This window comes from Carassius carassius, chromosome 49 (genome assembly GCF_963082965.1).
Source record: "Carassius carassius chromosome 49, fCarCar2.1, whole genome shotgun sequence".
In the NCBI taxonomy this organism is placed as follows: domain Eukaryota; kingdom Metazoa; phylum Chordata; class Actinopteri; order Cypriniformes; family Cyprinidae; genus Carassius; species Carassius carassius.
In genome coordinates, this window is record NC_081803.1 from 16,824,141 (window position 1) to 16,842,885 (window position 18,745).

At 34.9% G+C, this 18,745-nt stretch overlaps 2 protein-coding genes across 2 annotated transcripts; both read left to right on the forward strand.

Annotated features, from left to right (window-relative positions):
- The first annotated feature begins 1,671 nt into the window (after positions 1 to 1,671).
- Positions 1,672 to 6,896, forward strand: LOC132132557 (acetyl-CoA acetyltransferase, mitochondrial). Its single transcript, XM_059544978.1, has 12 exons — positions 1,672 to 1,824; positions 2,069 to 2,116; positions 2,229 to 2,346; positions 3,062 to 3,157; positions 3,253 to 3,353; positions 3,463 to 3,606; positions 3,742 to 3,892; positions 3,995 to 4,090; positions 4,795 to 4,908; positions 6,164 to 6,228; positions 6,301 to 6,458; positions 6,550 to 6,896. The coding sequence occupies exons 1-12, from the start codon at positions 1,753 to 1,755 to the stop codon at positions 6,668 to 6,670; spliced, it is 1,284 nt and encodes a 427-aa protein (XP_059400961.1). The 5' UTR covers positions 1,672 to 1,752; the 3' UTR covers positions 6,671 to 6,896.
- A 2,820-nt stretch (positions 6,897 to 9,716) lies between these two features.
- On the forward strand, positions 9,717 to 18,514 carry LOC132132780 (transmembrane protease serine 2-like). Its single transcript, XM_059545304.1, has 14 exons — positions 9,717 to 9,792; positions 9,901 to 9,979; positions 13,711 to 13,987; positions 14,346 to 14,438; positions 14,521 to 14,637; positions 14,716 to 14,845; positions 15,224 to 15,334; positions 15,451 to 15,494; positions 16,061 to 16,223; positions 16,293 to 16,462; positions 17,298 to 17,393; positions 17,549 to 17,691; positions 17,816 to 17,968; positions 18,200 to 18,514. Exons 2-14 carry the CDS (start codon positions 9,962 to 9,964, stop codon positions 18,206 to 18,208), a joined length of 1,524 nt encoding a protein of 507 aa, XP_059401287.1. The 5' UTR covers positions 9,717 to 9,792; positions 9,901 to 9,961; the 3' UTR covers positions 18,209 to 18,514.
- The last annotated feature ends 231 nt before the right edge of the window (positions 18,515 to 18,745 follow it).

An 18,745-nucleotide genomic window follows, 5' to 3' on the forward strand; every position in this document is an offset into this window, starting at 1 on the left:
CGGAGTTCTCCTCGAACTTCCTCCTGCACCTGAAGGAATAAATACAAATCGCAGTTTAAACAAACAGAAACGGATGTGAAAAAGCCCAATTCAGCACCGCGGTGTTCTGGTGTTTATGGCTCAAGCAGAGAAAGGCATCTCAAAACACTTGAACACAGAATTAGCCTCTTTTTTGCTCTTGTGCCGACAAATAAATACAAAATATGTCAAAATACCCGTCTTGGAAAGTATGTTTGAAAAAACTGTTGGTTATGTCTTAAGTGAAAGTAAACAGTTGAGAAAAAAATCGGATGTGTATTATATTGGATGCATTCATTGTCTCTTAAAGTGACTGCGCCTAATTTAGCTACTGGCTGCTGTAATGTTAATCCAAGAAAATTAAATTAAGAAAATCACTCACTGATCTTGACTGAATTACTCCGTAGTTTTAACAAGAATGATTGCACATTCAAACCAAAAACTATTCAGACACCATATATTATAAAAAAAAAAAAGTTTTATTAGTAGATACAGGACACTATAATTAATTTAGGTAAGTGAGTATAGCAAAATAAAGCGAACTGTGACATATTATACCCCCCCCCCCCCAAAAAAAAAAACCTTCATACAGTGGACAACTAGTGTAATTGATAGAAAAAAAATGGGACCAAATTATTCAGACACTCTGACCTCATGTTTTGCTTATGTGTTTTTTTCTTTCTTTAATTGCTAATGCAACCTTTTCACACCACAGACTCACTGAGCAGAATTAAGCATTGCTTGGTAATTGTTCAACAAAGTATTGATAGTTGTGTAAATATTGCCATACTAACAGTTGTCTGAAGTTTGGTTTGATTGTTATCCATTACATATCTTTCTATCAAAGTTATCTGATATTATCAAAATGAATTTGTTCTGACAGTTCAACTCTGATTTCTTATCATATTTTATTACCATTTTATAAACTAGAGCAAATAAACTGTGATAATGTAAGAAATGTTGAAGGTGTCTGAATACATTTTGGTTTGACAGTTAATTAAATTTTTACAGTGAAGACTATGCAGTGCTATTTAATATTTAATAATTTGTTTTCTGTACCTGGACACAAACATGAAATAACTTAAACATTGTGCAACTAGCACAAATAAATAAATAGAATTAACATAAATTAAACAATTTCAAACAGGGCCCACTGGTACAACCTGCACCGGGGCCCCGCAAACCCCAGCTACGGCCATGTCTGTATTATTATTTTATCTTTGTTATAAGAAAATAAACTGTTTAGTTACCCACATTCTTCAAAATATCTTATTTTATGTACAGCAAGAGAAACATATTAATACAGGTTTGGGACAACGTGTGAGTGAGCAAATAAAGGCAGAAATTTAATTTGGGGTTGAACTATTCCTTTAATGAGAAGCTGCAGCATGTTTACTGTCACTTTAAGAGCTACAAGCATCTGTTGCTCTCTGAACTGTTTACTTTCATTTTAGACATAACCTTCTGTGTTTAGCTAAACAATGTGTGTTTTGGTGACAGTTTTAGGCGCAAAATCAATCAGAAGCGAAGACAACTTAGTCTAGTAATCAGGTAGACGTTGTTTTGGTGTGCTGGCGCTATATATGAACGCCTTGACATAAACTACATTACCCATAATGCACTGGACGTCGCCATGTGACGCAGACACTTCTCTTACTGTGATTGGCTGCTTTTTGCAAGTACTACGCTGTACGCTCTCATTCAGAGGATTGAAGGTGAAATTTGCTGTTCTGTATGCAGTTTTCCATCGCGATTATGACGTCCTGCGCACTTTACAGTACACGCACAAACCTGTGCAGACATATGGTGAGTCTGAAATACATAAATCGATATCGATAGCCGATATTGACTATGCCGCGAGACTTAACGGCGCATACAGTAGTTTGTTTGACTGTAGGCCTGTTTCATTATTTTAGAACCGAAGTTACCCAGTACTGTTTTAAACAGTGCACCTCACCTCTTAAATTGTAGATACGCAAAATATGAGGTGATCATATAAATGCAGCCATTTATTTCGCCAGCAAAATAGTTTTTGAATCTGCCGTTGCAGGCACATAAATATCTGAACAGGACCTACAGCACACGACCATCTCTAAATGTGAGTAAAATATTATGCGATTTTATCAGTTTACGGAGCCAGCGCTGGTTCCTTCATTGAATATGCTCTGCATTGATTGAGCGTTATCTTCCTCTCATTTCTGTCTGCACAGGAAGTTGTCATCGTCAGTGCAGTCAGGACTCCTATGGGCTCTTTCAAAGGAAGCCTTTCCACAGTCCCTGCAACTAAACTGGGTTCCATTGCTATTAAAGGAGCCGTCGAGAAAGCAGGTAAAATTCTGATGGTTTTAGGAGGAATTCATATTTCATTTCATATTATATTATGCAGATTTTATAATTATGTAGTTTAAGAATATAGCTAATTATAGTTCATATTTTTTATTAATAAATATTTTCAAATGTACACTAATTCACCTTTAAGTTTTGAGTCGGTATAATTACATTTTGAAAAGAAATAATAATTTTAATTAGCAATAATGCATTAAATTGAGCCAAAGTGAAAGTAAAACATTTATAATGTTACCAAAAAAATTATTTTGTATAAACACTGTTCTTTGGAGCCTCTGTTTATCAAATAATCTAGAGAAATTATAATGGTAATCAGAAAGGTGTGCTATTTTTTTCTACGACTAGTGCAACACAGTTTGATATTTTGTATTCTAATGCATTGATATGCATGTTAATATATCAATACCTTCAATACCACGACTTAGGTGCCCTTGAGCAAGGCATCGAACCCCCAACTGCTCCCCGGGTGCCGCAGCATAAATGGCTGCCCACTGCTCCGGGTGTGTGCTCACAGTGTGTGTGTGTGTGTTCACTGCTCTGTGTGTGTGCATTTCGGATGGGTTAAATGCAGAGCACAAATTCTGAGTATGGGTCACCATACTTGGCTGAATGTCACTTCACTTCACTATTTCTGCATTTTTAAGTCTTATTTGTTCTAGCTGTCTGCATGATAAAAAAGTTTATGTGTCATCCACAGGAATTCCTGTTGAAGAGGTGAAGGAAGTTTATATGGGCAATGTGTTGCAGGCAGGAGAAGGACAAGCACCAACCAGGCAGGCTCTTCTGGGTGCAGGTGAGTCCTATATCATTCACATAAACAAACAAAAAAATGCAACTTTTATTTAGGAATTTAAAAATGCAGTGATGTTTGTGATCTTCCTCGTGTAGGTCTCCCTCTATCCACTCCGGCAACTACCATCAATAAAGTGTGTGCTTCCGGGATGAAGTCCATCATGATGGCTGCTCAGAGTCTCATGTGTGGGCATCAGGTAATGTGAAAGACACGTTGCCAGAGATTCAGAAAGTGTTTTGTGTGAAAGTAACAGCCTTTAGCGTGGTAATACAGCAGAGATAGTAAATCTACATGATGTCTTTCAGGATGTGATGGTTGCTGGTGGAATGGAAAGCATGTCTCAGGTTCCTTATGTTATGGCTAGAGAAGCGCCCCCTTATGGTGGTGTGAAGATGGAGGATCTGATTGTTAAGGATGGGTTGACGGACGTCTACAACAAATTCCACATGGTAAAACCAAATGCATTGTATTTGCATAAAAGTTAAGCCTGTTAATAAGTAACATTTTGACAGCAAATGTACAGTGCGTATAACACTGTAGAGACCATGACTGTGTAAAACACCTCCACATATCCCCATTTTTAGGGCAGCTGTGCTGAAAATACAGCTAAGAACAGTGGTATCTCCAGGGAGGAGCAGGACGCGTTTGCCATAAACTCGTACAGCCGCAGCAAAGCAGCATGGGAGTCTGGCATCCTGGCCAAGGAAGTGGTTCCTGTGAGCATTCCTCAGAAAGGTTGGTTTAAGTTTCATCATTCCCCAAGAATTAAAATATTTGATTGCATAATATATAAATATGATACAAAATTGCAATAAAATATGCTCTCTCGCCATATAGGAAAACCAGACATCGTTGTGAAGGAAGATGAAGAATATAAGAAGGTTGACTTCAGCAAAGTCCCCAAACTGAGGGCTGTGTTCCAGAAAGAGAACGGTACATGATTATCATTAGCCCTAGTGGAAAAGTACTGAACATAGTGTTCTTCACATTTTAAAAGCATATTTCTTACAAAACTCTACCTGAAAATAATATAAATATTAATCACATCGTATTAATCTCAAATTAAAAATTTGACTAAAAAGTCATTGTTTTAATAATATTTTGTCCACCTATTTTGATGTGCTGACTAACATTAAAGCAGATTAGAGTACTTGATTATGAATTAACTCTAGTGTGTTATTCAATATTACATTTAAAGTTAATAGATTTTAAATGTTATTCATTGCAGCTTCATCAGAGCAAATGTAATAATTACAAATATATTCAAATAGCTGACATACAAGTTTCAATAAAAAATGACTTTAAAGTATATTTTAGTTAACTTAAACGCTTGTCAGTACATTCAGTAGACAATAGAAGTAATTATGAAATTACATTTAAAGATGCACTTAACGCTTACTTAAATGGGATAAAAAAACACTCTGAATTTTAGCTAATTGTGTTTATTATAGATTTAAACTATAATACATTTTCATGTAATTGCATAAAACATGCAATTAAGTGTCTGAAAACATATTTAGTGTTCACTTAAGTTTCTTTTAAACTAGATTATTTCCGTAATAATTGCTGTTTTAAAAAGTATGTTAAAGTGCTTCTTTTCCATATGTGAGGTTATTGAAAAACATTTGTTTTTGCAGGCACAGTGACGGCAGCCAACGCTAGTACGCTAAACGATGGCGCGGCGGCTCTCGTGCTCATGACCGCAGATGCGGCAAAGAGACTCAACATCACGCCGCTTGCAAAGATCGTTGGTGAGCCATTTTGCACCTGTTTAAAATTAAATGACATTTTATGTCTATTTTATTAATTTGAATGATACTGTGATACATGCTCTATGATAAATCCACCTGAATATTTTTTGTAGAACTACACCAAGATAGAAGTATCTTCATTCAAAGATACTTTAATAATTAATCTAATTTTTTTTAATAAACTAGTTAAGCTTGTTAAACTACCCTTTTAATAAAGTAGTTAGCTACATGCTAAAAACGAAATGTTACTAACGCATCAAATTATTATTATAATTTTTTTTTTATATTTGAGTTTTTCTTTTAGTATCGTTTTTGCAACAAAGAACACATTTAAATTCAGAGATGAACTAAAATGTATTATCTATCATATTACAGCATAGAAGCGATTCTAAGATTTTCTTATATATCATCAACCAGTGTGGTCAATCAATGAAAAATAAATAAATTAGATAATCGCATTTGTTCATGAAATGAATCGCAAAAAAGTCCCACTTAACTTTTAAATTGCAATATTTTCACATTCAATATTCAAATTAATATAAAGACAACATAAGGACAGTATATTTTGTAATATTTGTTTAATGGTATCTTTTTTTATGACTGATGGCCAGAATGTATCACTGATACAAATACTACTGATGTCTCAATGAACTTTTTTCCCTCCTAATATTTAACCACTGACTAAAGCCATTCAACATCACAGTATAATTGAGAACTATCAATGTTTAGATTTCTTAGACTATTAAAAAATAACTTCTAATGAGACATGACGCAGGTCTGACATCCTATTTATTATTATTCAGGTTTAATTCACAGGGACAATGCACATCAGTAATACGTAAATTTACAAGAATTATCCATAAGGCTCTTTAACATCTGCAGTCCCAGACTGATGGTAAAATTATCACTCTTAAAATATAAAATAAATAATCTATACATAATGCATACATGCTGTAAACTAAATAAAAAAGTATGCTTTACCTAAAGCATATATTTCATATATATGTGGTCTTAAAGATGTTCTGTGTCTAAATAAATGCAATTCTTGTCAAGAAAAAAAGAGACAGAAGCAGCATTTGAGTTTGGCCATAGCTCCACCCCTTGAGAAGAAACAAAAGTCTTGTTACTGGGAAAACTACACTATTTGGACTGAACAATTGTGGTACTGTCATGCTAGTTAGCTACTCATTTATGGTTTGTTTTATCAAAGAATTATAGTTCCACATCTAGATCACCATTTTATTCTAATTCACAGGTTTTGCTGATGCTGCTGTCGCCCCCATCGATTTCCCTATCGCTCCAGCCATTGCCGTCCCCAAGGTTAGCTGATGTTTATGTGTTTATTGCTAAGTGAAGTTTTTGAAGTCCTTCGGTAACATCTGTTTCGCACAGGTCCTAAAAGCAGCTGGTGTGAAGAAAGAAGACATTGCCATGTGGGAGATCAACGAGGCCTTCAGTGTTGTGGTGCTGGCCAACATCAAGATGTTAGACATCGACCCCGACAAAGTCAATATCAACGGAGGAGCTGTTTCTCTTGGACATCCAATTGGGTAAATATATGCAGCATCTTTCTCATGCATCACTGTTCACTATATTGACATACTGTAATTATATCCGCTCAATAATTAATGTGATTTCTAGAATGTCGGGGGCGAGAATCGTAGGACACATGGTGCACAATCTGAAATCGGGACAGTACGGCCTGGCCGGAATCTGCAATGGAGGAGGTGGCGCCTCCTCTATTCTGATCCAGAAATATTAGGACTTGCACTTTAATCTACAGAATGCATGTAGGATTTGGTCCTTGTGCCAGATATATCATCATACTTGCATTATTAATGCGATGTCAGTCCTGTTTTTTTCTTAAAATAGGAAACAAACTTGTGAATGGTCATACAGTACACATTTCTCTGCTCTTGTTACATATTTTGTTACATGGTGTTCATTCTCAAAATAATGGTTTAATAAAAGGGTTTAGAATGTTAAAATGTGTGTTTGCAATGAAATAGATTATTGGTTGGTTTCGTTGATGTTGAATGTGTAATGAATATATTCAGAAATAACACAATGCATTTCACCTGAATGAACACCAGATGGCGTGTGCTTTGAGCTCTGTGTGCTGATTGGCTAATGGATGCTTTTCACAGACTATAATGAGGCAGATTAAAATCTTGATTCTAACAAAGGTTTAAAAAAAAAAAAAAAAACTAATGTACCATTATTTTCCCAAAGCATTAAACTACAAACAAAATGGTAAATATGACATATTTTACTCTTCTTAATCTTTAAGCAGTCTCTTAATCAGTCTCTCTATATATTTTCCTCATTTAAAAGGTTATTATTATTATTTTAATGAAAAAGATTTTGTAATATTACGTTTGATTGTTAAAAAAAGAGTGGGAAAAACCAACGACAAAAGGCAAAACAAAATGAATAATAATAAAATAACTCAGAATCAGTTTATTTTTATGATAGATCACTATTACCTATACAATAGCATTGGTTAAGCATCACATAAATTAAATTTTAAGTTCGTACTGTATGTGCAATATCTCAAGTTTCATAATTAGAATTTGTTACTGATGTTCCTGGTTATTGTCAGATGAGTCCTTGAGGATCTTTTTTTTTCTTTTGCAGAAATTATGCTCATTTAAATACTTATTTGTTTATTAAATTGCCTGTGTTACTAGAAAATTTTGTAAAATATGTTTTGCCAAAGGGGTAGAACTAGAAGCAACTAGATGCTAAATATGTCAATGACAATAACTTGTTATAAACGATTCACTTTAATGTCATTCCAAACTTATATGGCTGAGAGCATTTAAATTACTTGCTGGGAAATAATCACCCTCATTAATCACAAAGAAAAATTAGAAAAAAAAAAAAAAAAAAAAAAATTAGAAGTGAAAAACTTCGAAGTAAATCTGAATAGCTAATTTTCAGTCACTTCACCTTGAAAATGCCTGTTAACTATTTAACAGAAATGAGTTAACTTTGCCCCAGAATTTTTCTAGGTTGTAACCAGGATTTCAGCAAGTGAAAAGGAACATTTATTTCCTCCTGAGAACTTGACAGAGCTTCTTTCCGGGTCTGTATCAATAATCCAACACCTTGACCGAAAACAAACTTTGGCTCCACCTCCAGACGCCAGACTTACCACGTCACATAACACCGTATGTTGATTTTACTGAGTACACAGAGAATGTTTATCCAGTTCAAATGTTCAGTTTCTTCCTTCTATTTGTCATTGAAATGCTATTGTGCTTCAGTCTAAGAGACAGGCGTGGGAGTCAAATATTAACATGATGTTGTGAGAGCACTTGTAACGTCATGGATCTCAAAGTATCGGCTCATTGACTTAGTTACTGAATAACAGCAGGGCTGAGATTGACCCCTGTGCGAGAGATGAGTTTGGAAAGCCACACATTTTCATAGTGCAGATGATCTTTACAGCTTGTTTTTCATGTGGAAATTGTGTTGTGTCAGGAAATTGAACAGGAAGTCTAGTTACAGCTTGTAACCGATTAAACTTTCATCAAATAAAGCCTTGTAAAGAATTTATAGCTTTAAGCAGTTCAGGTGATTCTGTGTACAAAATTATTTAAATAACTTACAGTTGAGTTTGTTCATATTTATTTCCTCTCCATATTTGTTCATACATGACACTGAAATTATGTTCATACATGATTTTGAAGCTTTCACTGAAAAGAACAGCACTCTTGTGAAACATAAGAGTGTTTAGTTTTCTCTGATGCACAGAAAGTTGACACACATGGGGGATAGTGTTTGATTTGCTGTGTGCTGTGATTTAAAGGGGTATGGAATAGTACAACTAATTATTCATATTTTTGTCATTTTGCCAAAAAAGTTGAAAAGAACCATTGAAAGTACAATAACAGTAGTCAGTATATATATTCCAATTATAGTTAAGTAAAACGTAAACTAAAATAATTGTGTGTGTGTATATAAGTATGTGTATATATATATATATATATATATATATATATATATATATATATATATATATATATATCTTTCCTTAAAGTCTTAAAGTTTACTAAAATATTAAAGGGGGAAAAACTACTAAAAATGATGAAAACTTTCAAATCAAATTTAAATAAAATAAAAAAAAAACTAATTGCTTCTTTAAATATTAATAAAACCTATGATGGCATATGATACTATAATAACACTGGTGCATCAACAATACCTAATATGTTTGATTCTCGTGTCTTCTAATCTATTGTGATGTACCAAATATTTCCTTCTTCAAGTGAAAGGGAATATTTAGTGCACACTTGCAGTAGGCAAAAGCATGCTTTATTTGTACAAATTAGATTTGAGCTATGAATGGAAGGTTTTCAGTGTATAGGAACTAAACTTGGCTAAATTCTCACACAAAGCTATCATATGACTTCAGCAGACTTGAACCATAGCATTCAAATCACAGAGACTGAAGTTAATGTAGATTTGCATTTACGAGACTAGAAAACTTAAAAAAATAAATAAATAAATCAAAAACAGATGTAATTTTATATATTTTTATATTGAATTTGTGACCGTTCAAAATGTTGTGAAATGAAGTTTGCAAGAAGGAAGCTCCTTTGACAGAAAGAATATTTTTTTCCTTATTATTGACACAACTTGTTTGCTTGGTAATTTACAATGCAAAGTTGCGTCTTCTGTTTTTGAGAAATGTGAGGACAGATAGTCATTGAAAAGAAAACCAATCAAATGCTCTGAATAATAAACCCTTAGTTCTGGTCACCTGACTGGTGAGTGTTTTAGCTGATCTACCAAGCAAAGGTGTGGCGTTGGCTGCTCATTACACACACAGAGAGCGGACAGAGAGTCCACTAACACTCAAACACAAGGAGAACCCAGGTGAGTTTTACTGTATATTATTATAATTTGTATGACATTATGTATCATTTCATACAGATCTGTAGCTGCTTCTAAGACTAATGTATGTTTTAATGTATGTTTACTCAGCAGATCTTAGATTGAGCTTGAAGTTCAAGTGATTTTAGTTCAAACAAGCCAAAGGCAAAAGATGCAGACGACAGATACGGTAATGACATAAAATAGTTGTTTTTTCTTATCTTAACTCCTGTCTGAACACCCTCTTCTGTCAAGCTTGGATCTTTTAGTTCCCGTTGTCTTTTGTTTGTCATTGATTTTATGGAACAATGCAGATACTGTCAGTCAACAGATATATTTGTAAAGCATTAACTATCCTGAGGACAAACCAAGCACTTAATGAATGATTCATCAGAAAGGCCATTTGGTCTTTTATAATGGAAAGGCAGTTAGAATTGAATTCATGAAAAATAATGATAACATTAGACACAATGGATAATGGCCTGATTCATACATCATTTCCATAAGGAACTTTTTTCTGAATAAGCTACAGGGAACTTTACTATTGTACCTGAAAAATGTATGCAAACAATTAAATTGAAACCAAAATAGCCTTTCTTTATTCAGATGGGAATACAACCAAAACTATTTATATATATATTCACTCACTGGCCACTTTATTAGGTACACCTCGCTAGTACCGGGTTGGACCCCCTTTTGTCTTCAGAACTGCCTTAATTCTTCATGGCACAGATTCAGCAAGGTTTTGGAAACATTCTTCAGAGATTTTGGTCCATATTGACATGATAGCATCACACAGTTGCTGCAGATTGGTCGGCTGCACATCCATGACGCGAATCTCCCGTTCCACCACATCCCAAAGCTGCTCTGTTTGGATTGAGATCTGGTGACCGTGAAGGCCATGTGAGTAAAGTGAACTCATTGTCATGTTCAAGAAACCAGTATGAGATGATTCGAGCCTTGTGACATGGTGCATTATCCTGCTGGAAGTAGCCAACAGAAGATGGGTACACTGTAGTCATAAAGGGATGGACATTCTCATCAACAAAACTCAGGTAGGCCGTGGCGTTTAAACGATGCTCAATTGGTAGTAATGGGCCCAAAGTGTGCCAAGAAAATATCCCCCACACCATTACAAGGCAGGATGGATCCATGCTTTCATGTTCTTTACATCAAATTCTGACCCTACCATTTGAATGTTGCAGCAGAAATCGAGACTCATCAGACCAGGCAACATTTTTCCAATTTCCAATTCTTCGAATTTTAGCCTCCATTTCCTGTTCTTAGCTGACAGGAGTGGCACCCGGTGTGGTCTTCTGCTGCTGTTGCCGATCTGTTTCAGGGTTCGATGTGTTGTGCATTCAGAGATGGTATTCTGCATACCTTGGATGTAACGAGTGCCTTTCTATCATCTCTAACCAGTCTGCCCATTATACTCTGACATCAACAAGGTATTTTCATCCACACAATTGCCGCTCACTTGATATTTTCTCTTTTTCGGACCATTCTCTGTAAACCCTAGAGTTGGTTGTGCGTGAAGATCAGGAGTTTTTGAAATACAACCCGAATTCCGGAAAAGTTGGGACGTTTTTTAAATTTTAATAAAATGAAAACTAAAGGAATTTCAAATCACATGAGCCAATATTTTATTCACAATAGAACATAGATAACGTAGCAAATGTTTAAACTGAGAAATTTTACACTTTTATCCACTTAATTAGCTCATTTAAAATTTAATGCCTGCTACAGGTCTCAAAAAAGTTGGCACGGGGGCAACAAATGGCTAAAAAAGCAAGCAGTTTTGAAAAGATTCAGCTGGGAGAACATCTAGTGATTAATTAAGTTAATTGATATCAGGTCTGTAACATGATTAGCTATAAAAGCTTTGTCTTAGAGAAGCAGAGTCTCTCAGAAGTAAAGATGGGCGGGGCTCTCCAATCTGTGAAAGACTGCGTAAAAAAATTGTGGAAAACTTTAAAAACAATGTTCCTCAACGTCAAATTGCAAAGGCTTTGCAAATCTCATCATCTACAGTGCATAACATCATCAAAAGATTCAGAGAAACTGGAGAAATCTCTGTGCGTAAGGGACAAGGCTGGAGACCTTTATTGGATGCCCGTAGTCTTCGGGCTCTCAGACGACACTGCATCACTCATCGGCATGATTGTGTCAATGACATTACTAAATGGGCCCAGGAATACTTTCAGAAACCACTGTCGGTAAACACAATCCGCCGTGCCATCAGCAGATGCCAACTAAAGCTCCATCATGCAAAAAGGAAGCCATATGTGAACATGGTCCAGAAGCGCCGTTGTGTCCTGTGGGCCAAGGCTCATTAAAAATTGACTATTTCAAAGTGGAATAGTGTTTTATGGTCAGACGAGTCCAAATTTGACATTCTTGTTGGAAATCACGGACGCCATGTCCTCCGGGCTAAAGAGGAGGGAGACCTTCCAGCATGTTATCAGCGTTCAGTTTAAAAGCCAGCATCTCTGATGGTATGGGGGTGCATAAGTGCATACGGTATGGGCAGCTTGCATGTTTTGGAAGGCTCTGTGAATGCTGAAAGGTATATAAAGGTTTTAGAGCAACATATGCTTCCCTCCAAACAACGTCTATTTCAGGGAAGGCCTTGTTTATTTCAGCAGGAAAATGCAAAACCACATACTGCAGCTATAACAACAGCATGGCTTCGTCGTAGAAGAGTCCGGGTGCTAGCCTGGCCTGCCTGCAGTCCAGATCTTTCACCTATAGAGAACATTTGGCGCATCATTAAACGAAAAATACGTCAAAGACGACCACGAACTCTTCAGCAGCTGGAAATCTATATAAGGCAAGAATGGGACAAAAATTCCAACAGCAAAACTCCAGCAACTCATAGCCTCAATGCCCAGACGTCTTCAAACTGTTTTGAAAAGAAAAGGAGATGCTACAACATGGTAAACATGCCCCGTCCCAACTATTTTGAGACCTGTAGCAGAAATCAAAATTTAAATGAGCTCATTTTGTGCATAAAATTGTAAACTTCCTCAGTTTAAACATTTGCTATGTTATCTATGTTCTATTGTGAATAAAATATTGGCTCATGTGATTTGAAAGTCTTTTAGTTTTCATTTTATTCAAATTTAAAAAACGTCCCAACTTTTCCGGAATTCGGGTTGTACTCAGACCAGCCCGTCAGGTAAGTCACTTAAAATCCCCTTTCTTCCCCATTCAGATGCTCGGTTTGAACTTCAGCAAGTCATCTTCACCACATCTAGATGCCTAAATGCGTAGAGTTGCTGCCATGTTATTGGCTGATTAGCAATTTGTATTACCAAGCAATTGAACAGGTGTACCTAATAAAGTGGCCTTTGAGTGCGTATATATATATATATATATATATATATATATATATATATATATATATATATATATATATATATATATATTCATTAATTTGGGGGAGGTAACAATATAACATTTAATTTCAGTAGTCTATATTGGACATTTAGACTTAAGTACATGAAATCTGAAATAAGAAAAAAAAATATTCATTTTTTTCAGTGTTGTAAGATATAAGCAAGTGCAGCTCATTTCCTGTCTCTACTGCAATAAAATGTTGATCAGATGAAATATTGGATTACTCTTAAGGCGTGTTAAGTTCCATAGTTAACCATTTATTACATATAATAAAACATGTCAATAAAGGAGTAAATATTGCATATTATTGTTTAAATAAAGAAAAATGTGTATTTAATAGGCAAGTATTTCCTGGAACAGTCTGCACATTGTTGCTGTTAGTCATATTGTAATTGTTAATATTCACACAGTAGTCTAAAGTTACTTTTTGATGAATATTTTTCTAATTTGATATCTTTTTCAGTCTGATTTGTCACATTATTAATCCTGAGAAACTGACAAAAACCAAATTTCTCTCAGATTTCCGACAATGTTTCTCACGTGAACCATGGTTTCCAACATGAAGAGAAGCGCCCCCCTCCATATGCACCATCTTCTGGAGTAAACCCGGCTTTACCTCAGCACCCCGGTTCCCAAAACCCACAGTATATACACCAGAATTCTCCGCCACAAAACTTTTCAGAGAGATACTCGCCTGCTCAGAGCCTGCATCAGTATACGCCTCAAACAGCACCTGTAAACACACACCACACGGTCACACCTGGACTCTACCTTGAAGTTAATCCGGTTCACAAAGGTATTTAATGCTTAGTTCAGCCAAAAAATTACAATTTTGTATCATTTACATGTCTTCAAGTTCATCCAAGCTGTTGTGGTGTTGAACACAAAAGAAGATATTTTGAAGAATGCAGGTAGCCAAACAGTTTCTGGTATCCAATAGACTTCCATAGTATTTTGTTATTTTTTCCCCCATACTATTTAAGCCAATGGGGACCAACAACCCTCTAGCTACTCACATTTTTCAAAATATATTGATTTGTGTTCAACAGACAAAATAAATTCATACAAGTTTGGGTGAGCTCTCCCTTTAACCTCTTTTATCATTTTTATGTTTACAATTTTTTTTATTTTTATGAGCTTTGATTTTCCAACAGCTTCCAGGAGAAAAAAATGGCCGTTGATCCTTTCCATAGTCATCACCCTACTGGTTGTTGCTGGGGTCATAGCTGTGGTGCTTTGGTTTTACGGTAAGAAACCCACACACTGGTTATCCTACTATACATCTATCCAGTTATTTCTTGCTCTGATATCCTCCATCTACTCCAACAGGTGAGTTTGATTGTTTGCAAGGGCGTCGCTGTAAAACAGATAACAAATGTATCAGCTTCTCACAGTGGTGTGACGGCGTGCAGAACTGTCCATCAGGAGACGATGAAACTCATTGCTGTAAGAATCCCTTAAGCATATGGTCTGACATGATGAACTGATCCCATTCAAAGCTCTTTACTGTACCTTTTTTTGTAGATCGTCTGTATGGATCTAACTCGCTTCTTCAGATGAACTCACGTGAGACCCAAAAATGGGAGAATGTCTGTATAGATGGATGGAGTGACAACCTCGGGAAACAAGCATGTGAGGAGATGGGATACGAGAGGTAATATTAGTGCGACTCATCTCAGAGGAAGTCTGCGACTGCTACTATATAACGACCTACACAAAAGATTTTTGTTTTAAATAAATGCTGTTCTTTTAAACTTTCTATTCATAAAAGAATCCTTAAATGTTTTAGTTGCCACAAAAAAAAAAAAAAAAATAAGCAGCACAACTGTTTTCAACATCAATAATAATAATAAGTGTTTTAAGAGCACCAAATCAACATTTTTTGAATGATTTCTGAAGGATCGTGTGACATTGAAGATGATAGAAAAATGATGCTGAAAATTCAGCTTTGCCATCAAATGGCTTTTGAATGGGTTTTGAAAGAGGTGATTTGTAATATGTGCTGTGTGTTTGTGTGTGGTTTATCTCTTAGGAACACTTATGTGGGTTATGTGGAGATTAATTCTAGAGCATCGTCTGACTACATGCTGGTGAAGACAGATACTCCCAGCTCTTTCAATCTGACAAGTTTTCTCAGTAAAAGGTGCGTCACACACTGTATATACAGAATTTTCCAGTTTTTCACATCTAAAATGTTTAGGTTTTGCATGTTGGTTATGTTATAAAAACTCTTTTTATATTTATCTTATAATAATTCAGTTCAGACTGTCCATCTAACAAAGCAGTGTCACTCAAATGTATAGGTAAGATAATAATTGCATCTATTAATTTTCTATTTTTTATTATTATTTTGTGTGTGTGTGTTCTTTTTTGTTGTGCGTTTTACCCTAATTTTGTATGAACTAAAATGTTAAAAGTAGTTTCTATAAAACTGAAATGAATTCTAAATATTAGGTATAATAATAATAATAATATGTAGTAAGAAAAACTAAAACATAATATGAGAAAAACTTTTAAATGCATTGGCTACTAAATGAAAATAAGTACAAAAATATATAAAACTGGAATAAAACAGAAGTTAAATTAAAAAAAAATGTCAAAAGCACATCATAGCATAACTATAACTAAAATGAAATGAAAACTGAAAATGCAAAAATTAAAGCAAATACTATAAAAGTGAATAAATATAAAACAATAACAGTGATCACGATGTACATCTTTTACTCACTCTCATATGAATGATGACAATTTTCATTTTTGGGTGAACCATCATTTTAAATATTCTAAAGTATTAATATGAAGTGTAGCTTGTAGCCAGGAAAGCTACGTTTCCACATACACTGATAATGATTATTGAATTCTGTTGTAGATTGTGGACGGAACAGCGGGACCCGAATCGTGGGAGGAACCACTGTGACCTCTAAGGGGGTGTGGCCATGGCAGGTCAGCCTGCAAATTTCTGGAAACCATTTGTGTGGCGGGTCTATCATTACACCTTACTGGATCATCACTGCGGCTCACTGTGTTAATGAGTAAGTTCTCTCATTTAGTCCAGTCTCATTTGACAAGTTATGACTCTAATAACTGACAAACTGGTGTAGGTTTTCAAATGCAAGGGATTGGACTGTGTATGCTGGATATCTGACTCGTGCTGAGATGCGGTCGGCCACTGGCAATTCTGTAAACCGAATTGTCATGCACAACTTTAACCCGAGGACCAACGAAAATGACATTGCCCTGATGAAGCTAAACCATCCACTCACATTTACATGTAAGATTGAATTTCACATTTCCCCCCAGCCAATAAGAAAATTTCATGATAATATGATAATGATAATAACTGAAATGAAAGTGTTTTTGTTTCACACTGTTATTTAGGTATTATTTACAATATAGCTTTTATGAGAATATTTTCAGGTTTAAATTTATTGAAGCGTAAGCTTTAGTAATTCTGTTATGTGCTTGTCATTTGAATTGATTAAAAATTACATTTTAGTTAGTTGGAAAGTCAACATTTCTGTATTTTTATTTAATAATTCTTTTTGGATTTTATATTTATAAATGACATTTTTTTTTATTTAATATTTTATTTCATAGTATTAATAATTATATTAATAAAAATATTTTTTCATAGTTTTAAATGGAACCGATTATCGAGGAGTATGTTTAGCAAGAAAATGCTATTTCAGTTTTTCTGCTTCATAATTTCACATTTAATTACGTGTGTTTCTTACTAGCAATTTCTGGGTAATTTTTTTTTTCCCAAGAGTAAAATATTTGTAATATAGAACATATCTTCGCTAATTGAGTTATAGGTGAAAGAATCATAATTTACTCACCATCAGGTTGTTCAAAAGATATTTATTGTGTCGAACCTAAAGAGAGAGCTTTTGTAGAATAGTAAAGCTGTTTTTTCATAGAACTCCTTGTTTATCAGCCTGTTCGTGACTTCAGAAGAAAAGGAATAAGTTGAATGGACCATCTTTGTGGTGATTTTTGGAGACAGAAGTTTCTATTGTGTGGAAAACAGCAGCTTGAAATTTTCTGCAAAATATCTCCTCCTTTGTTTTGGAAGTTCACAGTTTGCATTTTGTTTCTTGTTTCAGCGGACGTCAGGCCAGTTTGTCTTCCCCCTAAAGGCATGTACTTTGCTGCCCCGCGGGAAAGTTACATCACTGGATGGGGGGCACTGTTTAGTGGAGGTTTGAAACTTTTTGAAAAGCAAATCCCAACAGACCTGTACTAAACCATTTACAGATCCAAATACATATGTAGTGATTCATATTAGACAAAATAACTCATGCCTCTACATTTCTGAAACTGAAAAGCGTGTCAAGCTAATTTTGTTTTCTTAAAGGACCTGCCTCACAAACCTTACAAGAAGCCAAAATCCAGCTAATCGACAGAACGACTTGCAACAGCCGAGCAGTGTATAACGGACGAATCACAGACACCATGATCTGTGCTGGCAGGCTGGAGGGCGGCGTGGACTCCTGTCAGGTCAGAAACACTCTCTGGATCAACACAGTTAGAATCTGCTTGATCATTCAAAAGAGCAAATTCGAGCACTGTAAATGTAATGTATGTGCCAAAAGCCAAATTAAACACGTGATCTTCTACACAGGGGGATAGTGGGGGTCCTCTGGTCATAAAGGAGAATTCTCTATGGTGGCTGGTTGGGGACACTAGCTGGGGTGATGGATGTGCTTTCAGAAACAAGCCTGGAGTCTATGGAAATGTGACCTACTTCCTTGACTGGATATATGAACAAATGCGGGTAAGATTTTAAATATAAACCCAAACTGTGCCACATAAAATGTATTGTTATTATTATTATTATTATTACTATTACACAAGAAGAAAACTACCTCTTTGTTTTGTTTTACCCTAATTTTGTATGAACTAAAATGTAAAAAGTAGTTTATATAAAACTGAAATGAATTCTAAATATTAGGTATAAAAATAATATGCAGTAAGAAAAACTAAAATACAATATTCTTTTTTCCAGAGATATTAGCTTTTTAATAAAAAAGCTTTTTGAGAAGAGCAACTGATCCAAATCGCTAACTCTCAGGAACTGTTACAAGGTCCAGGGGACCTTTAATGTGAGAGATTTTTTTTTTGTAGTCTTTTGTTTTCATATAAATGTATTCACATAAATCTAAAAGAACCAGTTATTTATTTTCACCAGTGTCAATAATGAAGCTAATTGCAAATTATGCTACAATATGCTATTATTATTTTTTTTTTTATGTTTTGTATAAAGAACACAATTGTACAAATGATTTAAATAAAAATCTCTACCTGACCATGAGGTTTTACATCACTGACGTGTTTCTGTTCTCTGGGTTTCTTTGCCACCACAACAGTTCACATTTGCATTATTACAGTATTGGATAAAATAACAGGCAAAAAAAAAAAAAAAACTATGTGGATAGCTGAAATTGTTTTTACAACATCAAGATTTTATGTTAAAATGTATATAAATGTTTGACTGGACATAGATTCAATATCAATATTTTGTCTTTTTGATTTTTGATTGATCTTTGTGATT

Excerpts from the sequence above, each read along its gene's own strand:
- LOC132132557 (XM_059544978.1), top strand. The coding sequence starts at position 1,753 with ATGCAGTTTTCCATCGCGATTATGACGTCCTGCGCACTTTACAGTACA. Across the intron at positions 3,158-3,252 it reads GCAGGCTCTTCTGGGTGCAG|GTCTCCCTCTATCCACTCCG; the intron begins GTGAGTCCTATA and ends TTCCTCGTGTAG. Across the intron at positions 3,607-3,741 it reads TCTACAACAAATTCCACATG|GGCAGCTGTGCTGAAAATAC; the intron begins GTAAAACCAAAT and ends CCCCATTTTTAG.
- LOC132132780 (XM_059545304.1), top strand. Across the intron at positions 14,439-14,520 it reads TGTGGTGCTTTGGTTTTACG|GTGAGTTTGATTGTTTGCAA; the intron begins GTAAGAAACCCA and ends CTACTCCAACAG. Across the intron at positions 16,224-16,292 it reads GCGGCTCACTGTGTTAATGA|GTTTTCAAATGCAAGGGATT; the intron begins GTAAGTTCTCTC and ends AAACTGGTGTAG.